The sequence below is a fragment of the Barbus barbus genome, assembly GCF_936440315.1.
Source record: "Barbus barbus genome assembly, chromosome: 40".
NCBI lineage: Eukaryota > Metazoa > Chordata > Actinopteri > Cypriniformes > Cyprinidae > Barbus > Barbus barbus.
The window spans coordinates 22,550,564-22,572,648 of NC_136718.1; the positions used below are offsets into that span (position 1 = coordinate 22,550,564).

The 22,085-nt window shown below is 39.8% G+C and overlaps 1 protein-coding gene across 1 annotated transcript in view; it reads right to left on the minus strand.

Moving 5' to 3' along the window:
* Nucleotides 1–22,085, minus strand: part of LOC306859820 (growth hormone-releasing hormone receptor-like) — a 37,679-nt gene that overhangs the window by 4,927 nt on the left and 10,667 nt on the right. The window contains exons 2-10 of the mRNA XM_079401124.1: nucleotides 19,591–19,699; nucleotides 18,283–18,390; nucleotides 16,298–16,389; nucleotides 13,553–13,650; nucleotides 13,162–13,294; nucleotides 11,145–11,298; nucleotides 2,457–2,517; nucleotides 1,965–2,034; nucleotides 1,783–1,874 (exon numbers count right to left, since the gene is read on the minus strand). Of these exons, the coding sequence (XP_079257250.1) occupies nucleotides 1,783–1,874; nucleotides 1,965–2,034; nucleotides 2,457–2,517; nucleotides 11,145–11,298; nucleotides 13,162–13,294; nucleotides 13,553–13,650; nucleotides 16,298–16,389; nucleotides 18,283–18,390; nucleotides 19,591–19,699 (917 nt within the window). The remainder of the gene's footprint in view (nucleotides 1–1,782; nucleotides 1,875–1,964; nucleotides 2,035–2,456; nucleotides 2,518–11,144; nucleotides 11,299–13,161; nucleotides 13,295–13,552; nucleotides 13,651–16,297; nucleotides 16,390–18,282; nucleotides 18,391–19,590; nucleotides 19,700–22,085) is intronic.

The following is a 22,085-nucleotide window of genomic DNA, read 5'->3' on the forward strand; positions in this document are numbered from 1 at the left end:
GTAAATATGAAATAATAAAAAATCAATACTTTTATTCAGCAAGGATTCATTAAATTGATCACAAGTGACAGCAAAGACATTTATATATATATATATATATATATATATATATATATATATATTTTTTTTTTTTTTTTTTTTTTATTCAAATAAAGGTGGTTCACTGTACTTTGTATTCATTAAAGAATCCTGGAAAAAAAAATCCACAAAAACTGTGTTCAACATAAGAACCATCATTAAAAATTGAGCATCAATAATAACTGAGCCACAAATTAGTTTATTAGCTTATAATTCAGCTTTGCCTTCATAGGAATACGTTACATTTACAAAATAATCAAATTTAGAACAGTTATTTTAAATGGCACAATATTACTGTTTTTACTGTATTTTTTATTAATTAAATGCACCATTTGTGAGAATAAGCGACTTCTTTTAAAAAAATATATTTTTTTAAATCTTAATTATTCCAAACTTTTGGTTGCCAGTGTATATACATAGTATAAGAAAGCGAGAGAAATCTTATTATTCAATAATATATCGCCGATTTCCCCGCAGACGGCGGGCTTGAGACAGCGCTGGCAGGCGGGCTTGGCTTCCCGCGAACGGCAGGCGGACGGCGGCGTTTCTGGGCTGAGGACAGAGACGGTGCTGGGAAGGGATGGGTGGTCGGAACATTTGGTTGGGCATGTGGAGGGTCCTGGCGAGGGGTGAGCTGGCGAGGCCAGGTGGTTTTCAGGAGGGGTTGGATGATGATCGTTCGGAATCACTTCTACTTCGAGACTTATACCATTTAAATAGAGGACATGATTAACCAACTTGATCAGGAAGAAACTGGACGTGGGCAGATCGCAGCTGATTATGTCATCATCCAGCCCCAACCGAAAACAGACACCGAGCGTGGCATTGATCCAGCTCACCTGGTTAGTGATTTCAAGAAAGTCCTCCACATACCTCACCAACTCCCAACCACCCTGCCGTAGACACCATAGCCTGTCTTTAGCCACTGTTATCTTGTTTGGTCTGCTGTTCTGTCACGGTGCACCAAGCACGGAACGAGGAGACGTGGAGATCAACTTAAATAACACCGTCTTTAATGACTCAAGGCAAGGAATAACACAGGAACACAGGTAAACACATCTGAATGACATATAACAGCAGACAAAGACTGAACAGAAACAGAGGGCTTATAAAGACAGACAAACTAATGAGCAAACGAGATGATTAATAAAACTCGTGATGAGACTGAACGATAATTAACTAATGACAGGAAACAAACCAAATAAGGGCAAACAGGAACTAAACGGAAACCAACATGTGACAGTAGGTAGGTTTAATAAAAGAAGCAACATTTTTAGCCAAAAGAAAATTGCATTTTTACCCAATACTACTTCTGGATCATATTCAGTAATATTATCGAAGCAAAGACACAGTAGGTGGCTTCCATCAGTAGACCTACTCTCAAAGCTTGCACAGGCCTTTACCAATTTCTGAATTGACATTTCACTCTGTAACATTAGGCACTAAGCTGAATATGTATATTTATAAACTAATATTGCCTTTCAGTTCATAACACCTAATGCATTTAATAAAGTTATTTTAAAGCTCTCATTCTTTGAGCCACACTATCAATCCCACAATTCCCCACACAGACCTGCGGCTCAGCTCCCACGGAGAATGAATTGAAAGCACCCACTCATCGCCACGACTGAGGACACATGCCGTTCCTGTCCCGTTTCTGATAGCCCTGCTCATGGGATTGTGGTGTTGTCTTGTTTTCTGTACCTGTATTGAGTTGAATTGTTGAACTGGATCAAGCGAGGGTTCAGTTTCTGCACCAGAATCCTGATTATGTTCATAAAGAGAAGGAAGTTCACCTGGTTGGGCAGGAAAACAGGAAAATATGAGCTGAAAATAAGCATGCTCGAGCCAAACTCATTCATCCATGTCCTCGTGCTTTATCTCACCCCTATGGAAACTACAATGGGACCCTTGATGATCCACCAATAAGGAGAGTCTTCATTTATGTCCCAGCACCTGGAAAAAACCCAAAAGCCTGGATGAGACAGAGCTGATTAAAATCTGCACCTTTTATGCTCTCACAATCCATTAAAAGACTAATTTCCTGTCTTATTATTGAAATTATTGTGTTCTATGTGGAGTTCTGCTAGGGTGTTCTGGGTCATTGCTTACTAACCCAAGTCTTGTGATATTCTGGTTTTTAGATGGACACCCTCAATGTCCTAACCAGTAATTTACAATAAAGCAGCAAATGACAAAAGTCGTTGCTTTATCATAGGGCTGTCATTCATCACATGGGTGTCAATCTTGGACTGAAAACATCAAAGGCAATGAGATTGAGTTCTGATGTGTGCACTTGGCTTTAGGGGCTTGCTTGAATCCCTAACCCTAGTATGAACAAGCACCACTAAATAAGGTAGGGAAAAATGTGCACTTACTCTGTGTCCTCAAAATAGAGTCTGGAGCAGATCCAGAGGACGATGCAGACCAGCGGAAAGCCTGCGAGAAAAGAAAAGAGACAGGCAAAAAAGGTTATGCTGTTAGTGAAAGGGAATCTTGCAGAGAGTGTTCAATGCAACTCTGTTAAAAAAGAGCAGGGATAATAAACTTAGAAGCTATTATTATCAGTGATGATCATGATAATGTCACTAAATGTAGAATCTGAAGCAGGGATACCCAGATAGAAGCACATTAAAAGAATCAGAGCTATGTTGTATGAAATATTAAGTGCCTTTTAGTTAAATTACCAAAATTTGACAAAATCCAAAATTAATAATTTAAGCAATTATGAAAATAAGCTTATATGTTTATGAAAATTGGACAGCACTTAGAGAGTGTTCATTAAGTATTAAACATATTTGCACGAGAAACAAGAAAATGTCCAGTTTCAAGAGCTTTCTATATATATAAAACGTTCCATAATTTTCCTAATGTGAGGCAAAAGTATGTGAAGCAGAATAGTTAACTCTTTCCCCGCCAGTAAAAACAGTTGCCAAACACCACCAGCATTTTTGATCATTTTCACAAAATTTTCTTGGCCCCTGGAATATTTTGTTGTATGAATATCTGAATATGCACTATGACAAAAACAAGAACAGAGCCTTTGATTTATTACAAAAAAACAAAAAAAAAACAAATATGGCTTCATGCATTATTTTTTTATCAACAATTGAATGTGGGTAAGGTTCATACATTTTTTATTTATTTTTTTAAATTGCATTTTTGTCGAAGATTATATCCAGATCAAATTCAAAACACAGATGGAGTAGATCGCTTCCATCATCTTGCGCAGTCCTAAACCACTTCCTGGCTCGACATTTCACCCTGTATTATTTGGCTGTTTTGATTTATATGCTGTTTAAGGTTTTATGATTGTGTTCTTTCACATATGTGCATCTGCTTCTTCGCTGTGTTTTGATCCAGACATTCTGTTTCAGAAGATGTGTAATAGCTCCTCCTGCCATATAACAGTGAAAAAATAGAAAGCCAGAAAATTCTGTCAATGGCAGAGAAAGAGTTAATGAGAAAAAAAATGTAGGATGGGATTTAGGCCCAATCCCATTTCTACCCCTTAGCCCTCCCCCTTCCCCTTCCCCTTTCCCTTTCCCCTTTCTCCAACCCCTCCGTTTCGCACGTTCACGTGAAGGGGTAGGGGTGTCTCTATTCTCTTTTGGCTGGAGAGGTAGGGGGAAGGGGAAGGGCCAGCAAACTAAGTTTTTTCGGGACCACTGCAGAACAAAGATCCAGGGGGCAGGGTTGGATCACATCTAGGGGGTGGAGATGGGTGGGTTTAGGTATATGTAAGGTGGGAGGAGTTGGATCTGGATCCAACCTCGCTCCCTGAATCTTGTGTTCTGCAGTGAGGACCTGGATGTGTGACCTGCACGATCTCCGATGTGTGTGTGTGTGTGTGTGTGTGTGCGCGTGTGTGTCAGTGTCACGGTTTGGTTTCTGTTTAGTTCCTGTTTGTCCTTATTTGGTTGGTTTCCTGTCATTAGTTAATCATCGTTTATTCCATTCACCTGTCTTGTATTAATCATCCTGTTTCTTCATTAGTTTGTGTTCTTTATAAGCCTTGAGTTCGGTAGTCATCTTCGTCGTGTCTTAAAGTTATGTTTACGCTGTTTATCCTGTTGTTGAATACGTTTACTTCATTAAAGAACCTGATTATTCAGAATCCCTTGTCTTCTTGCCTTCCTACATCAACATCGCGTAACAGAAGACACGACCTTACCGACAAGATGAGGAGGCTGAGATTAGTTCCCCGTAAGGTTGGCCATCAGCCAATTGCCGCCCGCATCGAAGTTTGAACCGCTGCCCGCAGCGATGTTTATGCTGCCGCCCGCGGCGAGGTTTGTGCCGCAGCCCACGGCGATGATTGTGCCACCGCCGTTCTAGGAGAAACCAAGCCCGCCGCCAGAGAGTAAGGCAAGGTCGCACACGGACACTCAACGTGCCTTTGGGGGTACTCGTAGTCTATGAGGGGATGACTTGGACTCCTGTGCCCGCTCCTCGACAGTGCCCTCCTGTGCCCGCTCCTCGTCAGCATTACCCAGTGCCTGCTTCTCCAGGGCCAGTCCCTCCAGTGCCCGCTTCTCCAGGGCCAGTCTCTCCAGTGCCCGCTTCTCCAGGGCCATTCCCTCCTGTGAAAGTGCTGACAGAACGCCCCCAGAAATCCACGCAGGCCGAGCGGCCGCAGGAGACTGCTCCTCGCAAGTGCCCTCCAGTGCCTGCTCCTCGCCTGAGCCCTCCTATGAATCCGCTGGTCCCGTCCAGCTCTCCTGCGTCTCTTGCGTCTCCGCTGGTCCCGTCCAGCCCTCCTGCGTCTCCGCTGGACCCGTCCAGTCCTCCTGGGTCTCCTACGTCTCCGCTGGTCCCGTCCAGCTTTGCGCTGCCTGAGCGCCCCCAAGTGTCCGCGCTACCAGAGCGCCTTCCTATGTCTCCGCTGGTCCCGTCCAGCATGGCGCTGCCCGAGAGCCTCTCAAGTGTCCGCGCCTCCAGAGCGCCCTCCTATGTCTCCGCTGGCCCCGTCCAGCTCCGCACTGCCCGAGCACCCCCAAGTGTCCGTGCTTCCAGAGCGCCCTCCTATGTCCCCGCTGGTCCCATCCAGCTCCGCGCTGCCCGAGCGCCCCCAAGTGTCCGTGCTTCCAGAGCGCCCTCCTATGTCTCCGCTGGTCCCGCCCAGCTCCGCGCTGCCTGAGCGCCCCCAAGAGTCCGCTTCTCCTAAATTGTTCCCAGAGGGGAACCTCCCCAATAAATTTTTTTGGGGGGGCCATATAGTCATGGCCTGTGTGGCAAGGCCAAGGGCCAAGGCCACAGAGCTCCCTGATCCGCCATGGCCTCCCGAGCCCCCGGATCCGCCATGGCTCCCTGGGTCTCCTGTCCCGCCATGGCCTCCCGAGTCTCCTGATCCGCCCTGGAGGCTTCCCTTGTCTCCTCCCTGTCCTGGCCCTGCTCCAGCCTCCAGGGCGCCCCCCCGATTATTCAGAATCCCTCGTCTTCCTGCCTTCCTACATCAGCATCTCGTAACAGTCAGTAAGCAGCGCATTAATATAGAATGGTAAGGCTGTAATGCACACCAATATAGGTGTGGGTATTGTAGGAGCTAGACGACGTATGATGACGTGACGGTATAGCAGTGGTCTCCCAAATCTTAGGGGAATATTTTCACCCCTACTCCTTGACACTCTGCCTCTGGGACATGGGGAAGGGGTAGGCAGAGGGGTATGAGAAGGGGTATAAAAAAAAAATTGGGATTGGGCCTTAATTTAATCCTTCAGGACATAATTAGATATGTACTGAAAAGCATTATATACCAGAATATCTCAGTTTTAATAAAAGGTTAAAACTAAAAATAATTATGATGCACTGTTCACGATAAAACCAGGAACATGTAAACGAACGAGAACAGTGATTTGCACATCTCTGTGATGAGAACTGCATCTACAATGTGATTTGAACTGTTTGTTCTATCAATTGTCTGCTCAAATCAGAGACGATAGAGAGGCCAATCACAAGAATTGTTCTGACACTCCTCAGCCCTCCCAGGGTAACAGAGAGCAAGAGAGAGAGAGCGAGAGAGAGAGAGAGAGAGAGAGATTATAAATGGAAATTGAGTAACAGAGCAACAAAAGGATCATGCTGTACCTCACTGATTGGAGTCAGTGAGACTGTAATAGCTGCTAACATGAGAAAAATAATAGGTTTCAGGAATAAAGATCATAATGTAGTCAGTAATAAATTGGACATTACTGCAAAAATAAACCCTAGAGGAGCTGCTCACGACGTGACACAAAGTATGTGCATTATTCTTTACATACATATGCTACTATTCAAAGGATTAGATTTGGTAAGATGTTTTAATGTTTTTAAAAGAAGTCTCTTATGCTATCCAAGCCTGCATTTATGTGATCAAACATACAGTAAAAACAGTAATAATGTGAAATATTATTGCAATTTAAAATAGCTGTTTTCTGTTTTAATATATTTTAAAATGGAATTTATTCCTATGATGCGAAGCTGAATTTTCAGCATCATTACACCAGTCTTCAGTGTCACATGATCCTTCAGAAATCTTTCTTATATGCTGATTTTATACTCAATAAACATTTCTTATAATCAATGTTCCAAAGAGTTGTGCGGTTTCATATTTTTGTGGAAACCATAACTTTTGCAGGATTCTTTGATAAATTAACAGAATTTTTCATAGACATATTGACATTATAAAAGTCTTTACTGACACTTTTGATCAATTTAATGCATCCTTGCTGAATGAAAGTAATATTTTTTTCAAAAAAAGAAAATCATGCATTTCAATGGCAGTGAAAAGACTTTGTGAAAGACTTCGTCCCATTTTATAAAATACATGTAGGTCAATTCCACCAAAAATTATAAACACTGACACAGCAACAATCACTTAACCAATAGCGCGAGTTTGGGGCGGGACTACATGTTAATCTGACCAATGGCAGATGGGATGTGTTAGTCATTATTTTAGCTATTTAATTTAGTTTTTGCTCAGTTTTTTGTCACACAACTGTAACGATACTGACACAGAAAAACAGTTGTCAGGGTGCTACTATGAGGAGGCAAGGAGCGCAGAGACAGGAAAATTCAGTATAACAGTCTTTAATAGTCCACAACAAGAGTAACTCCAGGCAGGCAGGAGACACACTTAGCACATGAATGTAGACGTAACACCGGACAAAGGAAACCAGGACAACACTTTATATACAAGAATAAACAAGGGTAATTTACGAGACACACTTGAACCAAATGAATGCAATCAAACAAGGGAGAAACTGGGTCACGGGGAGAAAAACACACAGACAGTCCAGAGGTGTGACATATCGCCCAGTCGACGACAGACCAAGGTGGAGCTGGAGGGACGAGGGAGCCCGGCAGAGCCAGTGGACTGCTGGACCACGGCGGAGAGTAGGGAGCTAGGAGCCATGGTGGAGCCGTTGGGTCGACAGGCCAAGGCGGAGTCCTGGATTCAGAGGCTGGTGGCGGAGACAGGGGATCCACCAGCCATGACGCTGATGGAGACTCGCAGACCTGCGGTGATCCCACTGCACAGATGGTGGGCTGAGGTTGAGCAGAGGGGCTGCCAGATGACAGCGGGGAAGGGGGATGGTGGAAGAAGGCAGGAGCGGGCGGGCGGGTGGTTGGTTGGGCATTTGTGAGCCTCCGGGCTCTCAGGGCTGCACTCCAGAACAAAAGCCCTCCCTGGGCTGCCCTTGGGAACATAAGCCCTCTCCGGGCCGAACTCGGGAAAAAAAACCCTCTCCAGGCCAGGCTCGGGGACTGAAGCACACTCTGGGCTATACTCGGTAACGAGAGCCCTCTCTGGGCGGGATGTGGGAACAGGATCCTTCTCAGGGCTTGACGTGGGGGCAGGAGCCCTCTCTAGGCGGGACATGGGAACAGGAGCCCTCTCTGGGCTGAACTCGGGAACTGAGGCCCTCCCTGGGCCATATGTGGAAACTGCAGCCCTCTCTGGGCTGGACATGGAAACAGGAGCCCTCTCTGGGCTAGATTCGGGAACTGAGGACATCCCTGGGCCAGACGTGGTAACAGGACTTACAGAGGGGGCAGGTTGGCCCATAAATCCAATTCAGGATCCCCTTCAGCTTTCCACATTCCCAGATCCACAATATGCTCACTCTCAGCCATGGTGCAGTGGGCGGAGCTCCTCTCTGTGATTTCACTGTCCACGGCTCTTTTCCTCATGGCGGGTGTTGTAAAACGGCTCTCTCACCTGTTCTGACGTCATAAGCAGCTCTGGCTCCGCGGCGACCCTCAGCTCTGACGCCCCATATGGCGATGGCTCGTCGGTCACGGCAGGCGTGGGCTCTCCATCATCGGAGGACTTGGGCATAGGCTCCGTGCAGCAAGGTGATGGTGGGCTGGGCTCTGGGTCTGGAGTGGAGCTGGTGAGATCATCCTCAGAACAGACAGTGAACGGCGATCCGTTTCTTGCCAGTATCCACTCCACAAAGGCGACAAAATCCTCTCGAGAGCCATTTTCGGACGATGGCGCTCTGAACGCAGGGTTCATGCTAACATCATAGAATGTGCAGAGTGCGTCGTCCAGTTATCTGGTAAAATAAGCCATATCCAGGAACAGTCTGGTATGGCCCTCGACCAATCTTTTCCCCTGCTTCAGCAGGACGAGGAGGTATCCAGGACGGGATAAGGGGTTGAAGGGATCAATGGGGGAAAAGCCTGGTCTGACACCCCACACCCACTCTGACCGTCTCACAACAGAGCCATCAACACCATCCCCCTCCCTCCCCCCTACTGTTTCTCAGCCTGTAATCAAGATCTGTGAAGAAGATGTAAGCAAAGTCTTCAGGAAACAGAAGATAAGGAAAGCCAAAGGCCCAGATGGTGTCTCTCCTGCCTGCCTCAAAGTGTGTGCTGTCCAGCTATCATCCATCTTCACATTGATCTTCAACAGATCGCTGGAGCTGTGTGAAGTCCCCTCCTGCTTCAAACGCTCCACCATCATCCCTGTACCCAAGAAACCAAAAACCACAGCACTTAATGACTACAGACCTGTTGCTCTAACATCTGTGGTGATGAAGTCATTTGAGAGGCTCGTGTTGGCTCACTTGAAGGACTTTACTGGTCCCTTGCTGGACCCCCTGCAGTTTGCTTACCGATCAAACAGGTCTGTGGATGATGCAGTCTACATGGGACTGCACTTCATCCTCCAACATCTGGACAGACCAGGGATTTATGCAAGGATCCTGTTTGTGTACTTCAGCTCCGCCTTCAACACCATCATCCCGGACACCCTTCAGAATAAACTGACACAGCTCTCCGTCCCCACCTCCATCTGTCAGTGGATCACCAGCTTCCTGACAGACAGGCAGCAGCTAGTGAGGCTGGGAAAACTCACATCCAACATCTGCACCATCAGCTCTGGAGCTCCTCAGGGCTGCGTTCTCTCCCCACTGCTCTTCTCCCTCTACACGAATGACTGCACCTCTAAAGACCCCTCTGTCAAACTTCTGAAGTTTGCAGATGACACTACAGTCATCGGCCTCATCCAGGACGGTGACAAGTCTGCTTACAGACAGGAGGTTGATCAGCTAGCTGTCTGGTGCAGTCACAACAACCTGGAGCTGAACGCGCTCAAAACTGTAGAGATGATAGTGGACTTCAGGAGAAACCCCCCTGCACTCCCCCCACTTACCATCATGGACAACACTGTGGCTGCAGTGGAGTCATTCAGGTTACTGGGCGCCACCATGTCCCAGGACCTGAAGTTGGATACTCACATCGACTCCATCGTGAAAAAGGCTCAGTAGAGATTATACTTTCTTCGTCAACTGAAAAAGTTCAACCTGCCACTGGCGCACATGACACAGTTTTACTCTGCTGTTATTGAGTCGTTCCTGTGCTCTTCTGTAACTGTATGGTTTGGGTCAGCCAACAAACCAGATATAAGAAGACTGCAGCGGACTGTTAGGTCAGCAAAAAGTTTCATTGGTGTCCACCTGCCCAGCCTTCCAGACTTGTACTACTCCAGAGTGAAGAAATGGGCAGGTAAAATCATCACAGACCCTTCTCACCCTGTATACGACCTGTCTGCGCTTCTCCCCTCAGGCAGACGCTACAGATCTCTGTGCTCTAGAAAATCCAGGCATAAAAACAGTTTTTCCCCCATGCCATCTCCAGCCTAAACAATTAACACAGGAATTATTACCTGTGTTCTGTAATGCATGCCTGTAATTCATTCCCCATATCTAATTATTGACTCTCTTCCTCGTACTTTGTAAACATATATGCATATTTTTCTAAACAGCTGTATATACAGAGTAAATGAGGCACACATCTGTACATAAATCTTCTGTTCCAGATCCTTACACATTATTATTATTGTTAAGTCTTATTTAAATATTTATGTTCTCATGTCAGATATGTATGTATGTATGTATGTATGTATGTACAAAGAGCTTCTTAAAAACCACAACAAGTTCCTCGTGTGCTTGCGCACACTTGGCGAATAAAGCTGATTCTGATTCTGATTTATATACAAGACTAAACAAGGGTAATTAATGAGACACACCTGAACCCAATGAACGCAATCAAACAAGGGAGAAACTGGGTCACGGAGAGCACATGGGGAGAAAAACACACAGAGACAGCCCAGACTCCAGAGGCTTGACAACAGTATAGTTGGAATCACTTAATCACTTAAATCACTTAAAATCACTTAAAAATAATTTTTTCCCCACTGAGGAACAATAACAACATTCACAGCCAATCAGAATCCATCCTGCTTTAAAAGAGCTTGACCATTTAAAGGGACAGAAGACAAAAATGCAGTGTATTTTAGCGTATATTATTCAATGTATATTAATGTGCTTATAATAAACAATGTTAACACTAATATAGTTGCCTTTATAATTATCGTTCTTGGGGTGAATGAACCTTCAGTCAAGAAATCATGTCAGGACTACAAACTAATATCTAAATTTCAGTTTTTCTGTTTTTGTTCCTTCAAAACCTCACATAGTCTACACTAAATAAACCTCATTTGTGATGGCCAGAGGAAAGAGCGTGAGAGAGGACAGGGCCGGATGGCTCTAGGAACAGAGATATGAGCGTCTCACCCCAGCCCAGCAGAGCGAAACTCCAGAGACAGCGGCGGCTGCGCGGGGAGGCCGAGACCAGCAGAGAGTTCAGATACACAGCTTCAACCAGCAACCAGAAGAAATTAGTTATGACGCAATAATGACAAAACACCACTGACGCCTTGCAGGCCGCCTGCGGAGAGAGAGGAAGAAAAAGAGAGAGATGCTGAGAATGATAAACAGGGCATGACGGCAAAAAAACAAGAGAGGAAGACATAAGCAGATGGAGAAAGTAGAAACTCAACAGGAAACAAAGGAAGGTGAAAATTTCTATTTAAAAGTTAATGCAGCTTTCCTTGAAAATAGGTTCTGAAATGTTTCTTTTTTAGTAGGTGGGTGTGTGTGTGTGTGTGTGTTTTCTCTGAGTTTTTCAGAGGTGATTAAGCTCTAATCCAGTGGTTCTCAAACCTGTCCTATGGACCCCCAGCCACCACACATTTTGTATGTCTCTCTCATAGTCCACACTCATTTCAAGTCTTGCAGACTCTACTAATGAGCTGATGAGTTGAAACAAGTGTGTTAAATGAGGGAGAAATACAAAATATGCTGTGGTTGGGGGTCCCCAGGACAGGTTTGAGAACCACTGCGTCTAATCCATTCAAAGGTTTGGGGTTAATAAGTAATTCATACTTTTATTCCACAAAAATGTATGTATATATATATATATATATATATATATATATATATATATATATATATATATATATATATATATATATGTATGTATATATAAAGAATTTTGATTTAATAAAGAATTTATACTTTTTTCAACAAGAATTTATTCAATTTGTAAAAAGTGACACTAAAAGATATTTATAATCTTACAAAAGATTTATTTTAAATAAAGCTGTTCTTTTAAACTTAGTAGTCGCTAAAGAATCCTGAATGTGAAAAATGTGAAGCAGCACCACTGTGTTCAGCACTGATAATAATCAGAAATGTTTCTTGAGCAGCAAATCAGCATATTATAATAATTTCTGAAGGATCACCTGGAGTAATGATGCTGAAAATTCAGACATTCTAAAATATATTCAGAAAGAAAACTGTTTTTTTTTTTATTGTTATAATATTTCACAATATTAATGTTTTTACTGTATTTTTAATCACATAAATACATCCTTGGCAGGGCCGTACCCACCATTGAAGTCCCCGAGGTCTGGACCTAGGTATTTTTCCAATATCAGAAGATGTAAAATAATTACCTCATATTAATTCTGCGTTGGTGCTGCAAGGATAAAAAGCCAAGATAACAGATCTTCTCATCTGAGATGCCTCAGCAGGGTTGTGCGTTATATAGTGTCTGCTATAATACAGTAATTGTTGTTTCAACGATGTGCAACATTTAATCTGATTCTCATGTTTAAGAATCTTTAAAAATTATTTATGCTACTACTGCCCACTGACTTGGTTTTAAACCTATATTATTATCCAATTTATGAGCCTTACAACATCTTAAAATGCACACATGTAGGTCAGGAAAATAAAAAAAAAACCTACCAATCTCCATTTTGGGACCTCGGTATTTATAAAAACCTACGTACGGCCCCGATCCTTGGTATTTTCGGTTTTTTTTTTTTTTACTTCTTTCAAAAACATTTAAAAAAAACTTACAGACCCCAAACTTTTGAACATCTTTGCAAGAGATTTAAATTCAGTTAATATATTTTTTTTATTATTCTGTCACTAAACATAGTCTTCTGATTGGCTGTGATTTTGTTGTTGTCACATTGTGCCTGGTTTAGATGCACAGCATCGCATTTTTCATTCCTGAAGACTCCAATCCCAGAATGCATTGTGACTACTGACAAAAATCATCTAAGACAGTGAATGCAGTCAGGAGAAATGTCAAATATAAATACAGTTAAAAATATATATTAAAAAAATAAATTCTGTCACACCTCCATGAGTCATTGAGGTCACAAGCAGCATGTGTTTTGTTCTTTTCATAGGAAACTATATTTAAAGGCTGTTAGATCAGAGGCGTTGATGGACTCACTGTAGAGAGTGTGCAGTGATCTGTGTCGTCACTGGAGAACAGCACAGCATCTTTGACAAACACAGCCACCGATTTCAGGATGAAGGTGAAAAACAGCTGCATGTGGATGTAGTTTCGAGCGCAGTGTAATCGCCTATAGAATACAAACAACAGTTGAGCCTTTGTCCAGTGTTGCAGTAAAAATAGTTTCCAAGCTACAAGCTTATTTAACACGGTAAAGGTGACAAGTTTGTGTAAAAAGGTAGCTATGCTAAAGGGTACTCACATAATTCTAACTATATTAAAGCAATTATTTCTAATAACTTAGGTTCTATCAGTGACGCGTGTTAGATCTGAGAGTTGTTTTTTTTAGTCCATCAGTAAGAAAGCATTGTAAAGTGCAGTAGCCTACCTGAAGAGCAGCAGTATTACCACGGCAACAGAGAGCGACAGCAGTGATGCTCCGTAACCAACAGTGTAGATCAGTTTTACAGTGGCAAAATATGACTCCTGAGGGACAAACGAGCAGAAATCAATTACATCGGAATAACCATGTTCAGTTCAGAGAGTCTGTTCAAATATAATAAACATTCCTCAATCTGCACATCAGTCAGCCAATAAATCCAACATTTGATGAAATGATGAATGAATGAAAAAATGTTTGATTTAATTGAATTACCAGTTCAGACAGACTGGCTGTGAAAGTTCAAAGCCTCAAAATAAGCATACTAAAATATTATGTATTTGTTAACATTTTTAGTAAAAATGCTAAATATTAAATAACTTTATAAATGTAAAAAAAAAAAATAATATTTTTTTTTTGTAATTTTAGTTACTTTATAATGAATGAATTTATTTATTTCATAATAAAATTGAAAACTTTTTGAACTATGAGCCAACTATAATTATGGCAGACAGACATGATTGTGAAAGCCTAAAATAAGAAAAATTAGAAAAGTAAGAATCTGAAAAATAAGAATTCAAATATATGTACTAACATTTGATATAATTTTTGAATCTTTAGAAAGAAAGAAAGAAATATTAAATAATATTACATGAATATAAATATTAAATATAATAAAATATTTTTTTTAATTAAGGAATGTTACTTGATATAAATTTAGTCAATACAATTATTTTGTAAATTTAAATACTTCTTAATGTATTAATTTATTTACTGTACATTAACAAAAAATTATTTCATCATAAAATGAAAAACTTTCAAAAACTTTTTAAAACAATAAGCCATTTATAAGTACGTTTCCGAGTGAGAATTATACTGTATGCATATGGATATTATTATTAATGAAGATCTTAATTATGTTTCATTTAAGTTTCAATTGTCTCAGATGTCTAAAACTGTAAACAAAAAAATACAATTGTTGAAATACAGTACGACTATAGAGCTATTGGTCTTGGAGTAATTTGATGTGAAATGTTTGAGTTCACTGTCTTTACAAATCTAAGCACAGTCTGAGAAGTCGTTGAGATCTCTTCTGAAATTAGAGGAGGCTGTAACATCTGCTTATGATCCTTGATGGTCGCTGGGACTTTATGTCTTAAGAGACCCCTTTTAGCCTTTTGACGTTTGCATATAATTCACAGACCTGGCTCCACATTCGACCGTTATATGGGTGCTAAATTGCCAATGGTTGTCCCCCCCACTGTCAAAAGATGCTAAACAGACTGACTGCCTGTCTTTCCTCTCCATCAGACTTCAAACACATCCCAAAGAGACCCTCAGTACCAGACCTGGCTGACCAGTGGGCTACCCCCCACGATTACAAGATACATAACACACACACACACATAGAGACATTTTCTTTATTTAGACCATAATTAATCAGTCAGAAAGGTATCTGGTATATGCATGTGTTGTTTGTATGTTTTCTTATTATATTAGCCTAGTTACCACTCGTTATTCATATTAGTAAGCTCTAAACACTCATATTCAGGCGTATCTCTGGTTGAATATCTATTAGATGTTTCTTTCTTGATATCAAAATGATCTGCTCTTTATTTCTCAAACAATGATGTACACTATGTGATATGCATCATACTATTTTTACTGTACTGTGAGAAAATTTACACCGATTCGCCAGAACACTCATAAAACATGCAAATGAGGTGTCAAGTGGGACAAAGAAACACTTTCCCGCTGAAACTATGTGCCTTGTTATTGGTAAACCAGATAAAACCAGATAAAACTTCTCATACACCCAAAAGGTGAGGTCTTCTCTTTATTTTCAGTGCCCTGGAGACACATATCACCTTGGAAATCTCGCGGCTCCCCTTTCGGGGGGAGTCCGAGCTTCTGGCAGTTTTAAGTCCAGTAACTTTGTCGATTCACTTCGGACCAGTCAACCCGTGGCTGGAATGACGAAGCTTTCACTCCTAAAGGAATTCATCAAGAATCTATGCATTATACATGCAACAGGACACTTTACTCAGCACCAACAAAACCAATATGCAAGTAAGCGCTTGTTAACTATTTAGATGCGCTTCTAGGCTTCGACCCCTTTTAATTAAGGTGATGTGATTCTCCGATGGTTCTAATAGGTTGTGTTTAGCTGATGTGTTTACCTGCTATTACATTACTCTCTTGCACGCAAGCGCTCTCTCGCTCTCTCTCTCTCCATGCCTTCCTTGCGTTGGCATCTATGTTTAATGTGTGTATGTTTGTGTCCAGTTCGATGTTGCATGTTCCCCCCTGTAGTGTAGTTTAATAAACATCCATATGTATTCACGCTTGGGTGTCTGTGTCTGCTGCTCACAGAATGAGGTCACTTCAACGTTCCGGTTTTGTTACATCCTCTATGAGCAATGTATTAGGGAAATTATTGTTCGTGGCCAGAGAAATAATTTTCGTTAGAGTCAATAGACGATTAAAACTGTCCGTACTGCGTAAAAACAAACCATCTTATTGTACTATTAATGCTATAATTCCTGAAGATGAATATTAAATTGATAACAGCCCGTTATGATTAATTATGTTCATCTCACTTTGGGCTAATTTGCTACAAGGCTCATGTGAGATTACTGGGGTTTTTTACTCGGAAGAACAACCTTGGAAGCGGGGGATTTAAGCAAAAGCGTATGGATAAATAGGAAATGATTATCAAATATATGCAAATATGAATTTCAGAATATGTCTGACCTCGGGGATTTCATCCTCAACAATGCAGGCCTCGTGGTAAGGAGGGAACGGATGTGACCAGCCGCCAGCCGAGCAGTTACGACTCACTATACCTACAGTAATGAATTAAAGGTCAAAGGTCAATGACAAGAATTCAAAACAATCTCTGCAAGCTTTTCAAAAAAGGTTTTTTTAAAATAAAAAAGGTTCTTGAAAATAAATTAATAAACTCAAGTTGGCATTTCATGCAATTTGCATTGACTTTTTCTCTAGAGAATGAGATGCAATGCATAAAATTGGCTTGTGCTAAAGCTGAATGTGAAATGAGGTCTGTATCCTTTTCTACACGACACAAAGAAACAATGATGGAGTGCTGCTTTAGTCGCCATCAGACGAAACTGCAGCAGCACAGTTTCATTTGAGAGCTTTCAGATTTGAATGCAGTGTTTGGCCAGGCTCGGACCGGGTTTAGTTTGATCTGTGGAGACTCTGAGACGTTATTACAGTGGCAAATATGAAAACCTGCTTTCTTTGGTCCAAACTTACAAAGCCTTGAAATTGAGGCAGTGCATTTTACCTTTTGTGGATTCCATTTATATTCTCAAGGTAGATGCGTCTATTGTTAAAGCTCACAGACAAACTGGTTTGCTCGCAGAAGCTGTTAATGTGGAAATGCATGTATGGAGCAAGGTTGAGCAAACACTCTTTCGATTCATTAGACAGAAACATTTCAATTTTTTGAATCCAAAGAGTCAAACAATAAGTCTCTTTGACATTCTGTCCCAGACATTTTGAGTTACGGTTTATCAAAACAAAAATAAGCACATAATTTGCCCAATTATGCTACTATTACTGTAATTCATTAAGTACTTTCAAGTGTTAATTGAAGTCAAAACAATGTTTTAATTTTGCCAAATAGCACCACAAAATGCCCACAACATTCTTTTTAACAGTTTTCAACTAATAAAAGTCCATTAAATTGAAGTTAGTTAATTAAGTATTATTAAATATGGGGAAATTTATACAAATTTCTCTAGTTACCATCTCAAATGTTGCTTATTAAAAAATCCATTATTTTAATTTAATGCTGTATAATTCAAAACATACATGGACAATTCATAATGAAAAAATATTTTAATTTAATTTATCAATTAATATTGTTATATGAATTGGTACATCTCAAATGTCAGCTATTATTAAAATTCAATGTTTTAATTTAATGCTATAAAATAATGTGCATGGATAACTCACATTTAAACATCTAATCAAATTTAATTGGTTATTATATAATGCAATATTTTCATTAATAATGCAATATTTTTATTTAACAAATATTGTTATATGAATTGTTATCTGAAATGTTGGTTATTAACATAATAATAACATGCATACATGGATGGATATTTAATTAAAAAAAATAACATTTGAATTAATCAAATAATATAGTACATACATTTGTTTGCATTTGAATTATAACTAATACAATCCAAAGTTTTAATTTCATTCTTAATTAAATATACATAAAATATGATACACACACAAATATTATATATATATATATGTGTGTGTGTGTGTGTGTGTGTTTATATATACATAATAAATAAGCACAGTACACATACATTTATTATGTAAACAAAAACTTTCATTTTGAATGTGATTAATCGCGATTAATCGTTTGACAGCACTAATATATATATATATATGTGTGTGTGTGTGTGTGTGTGTTTGTACAAACAAAAAAATGACGTATCAGTTGTATTTGATAAATTTAAATGTTTAATTTTATTTATTTGCCAAACAATGTTATATGAATGTTACTATATCTCTCAAATGTTGGTTATTAATCCTATTTATCTATGTATTTCAGTTTAAATTCAGATTACAATTGAGCATCCAGTTTGCCACCTTTACCTAATTCACATGATTCAGGTAGTGAACTGTAATTTTTTACTTCAGTTTTGAATCATGCACAAGTTTGATGTGGATGGTGTGTATGTGTGTCGCACCTGTGTTGTTGTTGAAGAGAGAGAAAACAGCAGGACAGGGCAAGTGGACCGTCTCTCCCACTGCAGCTCTGGGCCAACACACCACAGCATCCCATACTGGCAGACAACCTTCACACACACACACACACACAGAGCATGTTTTTACCCATGCACTCAAGCACCAAACATCAAGAAAACAATGTATCCGAAAGGCTTTCTGTGGCACATAACAGCTAGAGTTTGCTCTATCAATGTCCAGTTTGCCATGTTGGATCAACACAAGTACATCTGTGCATGCGAATCTCCTGCAAAGCTGCTGCCAAACACGACTTCACTTCTGGGATCCACTGGGAAACGCAAACGTAAGGCACTGCATTACAATGAGTGTGATCTCTTACTAAACTCTGTCTCTGAATGTCACCACTGACAGCTTATGGCACTCTTCAATGCTATGCAGAGGTGATTTATTTTAAATGACATCTCAAGGGTTTGTGACCTGTTTTCATGTCATTTAAAATAAAAAATGTAGAGTTTAAATGTCAAAACGTTAAAACACTTGACAGGAGAAATTACTGATGATGTTAATGCATTTTTGAAATAACAGAAAAATAAAAAATATAGTATATTATTTCATAGTAGCTGAATATTTCTAATTTATCAAGTTTGGGGTCAGTTTTTGAAAGAATGAATGAAGACTTTCTTACTTTTATTCAACAAGAATTCATTAAATTGATCAAAAGTGACAATATACATGTATAATGTAAAGATCTGTTTAAAATCTGCAGTTCTTATGAACTTTCTATTGATCAAAGAATCCTGAAAGAATTTTTATTATGGTTTCCACACAAAGAATATGAAGCACCACAACTGTTCCAACATTGATTATAAGATATGTTTCTTAAGCAACAAATCAGCATATTAGAACTGAAGACTGGAGTAATGATGCTGAAAATCAGCATTGTATCACAGGAATAAATTACATTCTGAAAATATATTCAAATAGACTACAGCTCTTTTACATTGTAATAATATTTCATAATATTTAGTGTATTTGTGATCAAATAAATGTAGCCTTGGTGAGTACGAGAGACTTCTTTTCAAAAACATCTTAATGAAACCAAACTTTTGAACGGTCGTGTAATTTAGCCTTAAACTGAGAAATATTTGAGTGCATATTCAAGCCTCTGGCTTTTGATTGCAGAAATGTAGAATCCCATACACAGGTCTCCATTTGCTCTCGATTGAAACTCATTGCTGATTAGCATGCATCTCACATTCTGTGGGGAAAACCCCTTCAACATCTCATCAGGAGCGTCTGTTTATTTCTACCTGAAGAGCTGCTGAGGTTCCCAAGATCTGTGATCTCTCTGAGACACCGCTGTTCATCTCTTGCCAGCTGAAAGATATACTCACATTCAGGATGCAAACTAGACAACACCTGCAGAGAGAGAAAATTAAATGAGTGAGTGATGCATAAAAATGCCTTATAACACAACACTTAAAGATCTCTCTTCAGAAACTCGCGCTCTAAAAACTGCGGACACAATCCTGACCCACTTTCCAGATGCAGAGAGAGCATGTGCTTATGTGCAAGGTAAAATAGATTGAAATTGTAATGGTAATAACAGCACATTACTTCTGATTGCATTAGCACAAAGGTGAAATTTCTTCTTTTCGATGGATAGCTGTTGCGCCATATTGAGGTTAGTGAAAAGAAATCAGATATGCAATTTAAAAAATACACTGTGTTTCATTTCAAATCATTGTTTCTTTTATAGCAGCTGTTAATGAAGTAGCCCTCGTCAAAAACCATTTCAACATACGGTATGCACAAACATATGCATGCATTAACTATGAACGTGATTACAGCGCTGATTCAGAGTGATTGTCTCCAATCAAACACTTCAGTGTGAATCTATGCAGTTTAAGAGTTAAAAAGTTATTATGAGCTCTAGCAGCTTTTGAAAGCAATCACAATCAAAGACTCATGGGTTATTCTCAGGAAACGCTCAGGGAAATTTCTATTATTGTTCAAAAAGGTTCAAGAAACTAGTATTGCAGCACCTCAGGCTCAAAGTAACAGGTCCAGATATTACAGAAGCAGCATAGGGAGATCTCTGTTTAACAAATATACATTTTCAATAGCCCTTTAGTAAACTATTAAACATGTGGTACCAATAGTTCATAATACTCAGTTGCTGAAATGAAAAGAGAACTAATTTTACACAATATTTACTCAAAATGCACATGTATTAATCATTTTATATCCATATTTATACATTTTTTTGAAAGAAGTCTTAAAAGCTACATTTATTTGATCCAAAAAAAACACCTTAATATTGTGAAATATTATTATTTTAAATAAATGTTGTTTTTATATATATATATCTTAAAAAGAAATGTATTCCTGTGATGCAAAACTGAATTTTCAGCATCATTACTCCAGTCTTCAGTGTAACATGATCCTTCAGAAATAATTCTAATATGTTGATTTGCTGCTCATGAAACAATTACCAATGTTGCAAACAGTTGTTGCTTCATACGTTTTTCAGGACTCTTTGATGAATAGAAGGTTCAAAAGAACAGCATTTATTTGAAACAAAAATCTTTTGCAATGTTGTAAATGTCTTTGCTGTTAAAAACCGACCCCAAACTTGAACAGCAGTGTATTCACATCAATAGTAAGTCAATGACACACACATAGCACACAAAAGGCACAATTCCCAGAGAATTACTCCAATATAACATTTACTTTGATATAAGTTTTCGCCAATAACATTCTGAAAAGTAAAAAAAAATACTATTTTACACAAGAGAAGGTAAGAGTTCAACACTATGCTCTTCACAGGCCGCTCGATAAGGTGGTTGCACGTGCTTATAGTCTGTCTTTAGAGCTAAATCATCTCCAAAGTGATCACGTCTCTCTGCTACAAGGGGAAGCTTTCACTGAATGAAAAATACAGGTCAGCGGCTGGGTATTGTTCACTAAAAGATGTCTTCAAAAACACTGAGCCGTTCAAGACTGTAAACAAGTCTACAGCGAAGGCAGACGGTGTGTGTGCGTTCCTATCTGGGTGAGGTTCTTTAGTCTCATACAGAAGCTCTATCTCATTCTAACCATCTCATATGCGCTGGTTTTTCTCGACAATTATCTCTCTACATCTGCTTTTTTCTTATCCTCAATCCTTAGAGTTGCAGGAAGACAGATATTATCACTTGCCACTTTCAGTGTCTTAAGGAAGAAATAAAGCACAGTTGGAAAACAGAAGTGGAGGGAGGATGAGAAAGTGGATTGTTTTTAGAAAAATTCTGTTCCTGCACAATACAACCAGGGTTATTATAGAAAACTAAAACTGACATAGCTATACATACATACAGAGAGAGAGAGAGAGAGAGAGAGAGAGAGAGAGGAGAGAGAGAGAGAGAGAGAGAGAGAGGGAGAGAGAGAGAGAGAGAGAGAGAGAGAGAGAGAGAGAGAGAGAGAGGGAGAGAGAGAGAGAGAGAGAGGAGAGAGAGAGAGAGAGAGAGAGAGAGAGAGAGAGAGAGAGAGAGAGAGATATTTTAGACTTAAACTAAATTCAAATGTAAAAAGGTCACCTTGGTGTCTTGGCAACTAACTAAAATATGTTTAAGCTGAAGCACCTAAATTACTAAGTGAAATAAATATAAATTGAAAGGAAAACTGAAATGAAAACAAAGTGCGATAAAAATACACGAACTCTATAGTAATATAAAAATTAAACAAAAAAAATATTAAAAATGACAAAAATACATAACAGAATTTATTTAGAAATTAATATTGTTGTTCAGAGGGGCACATAAAA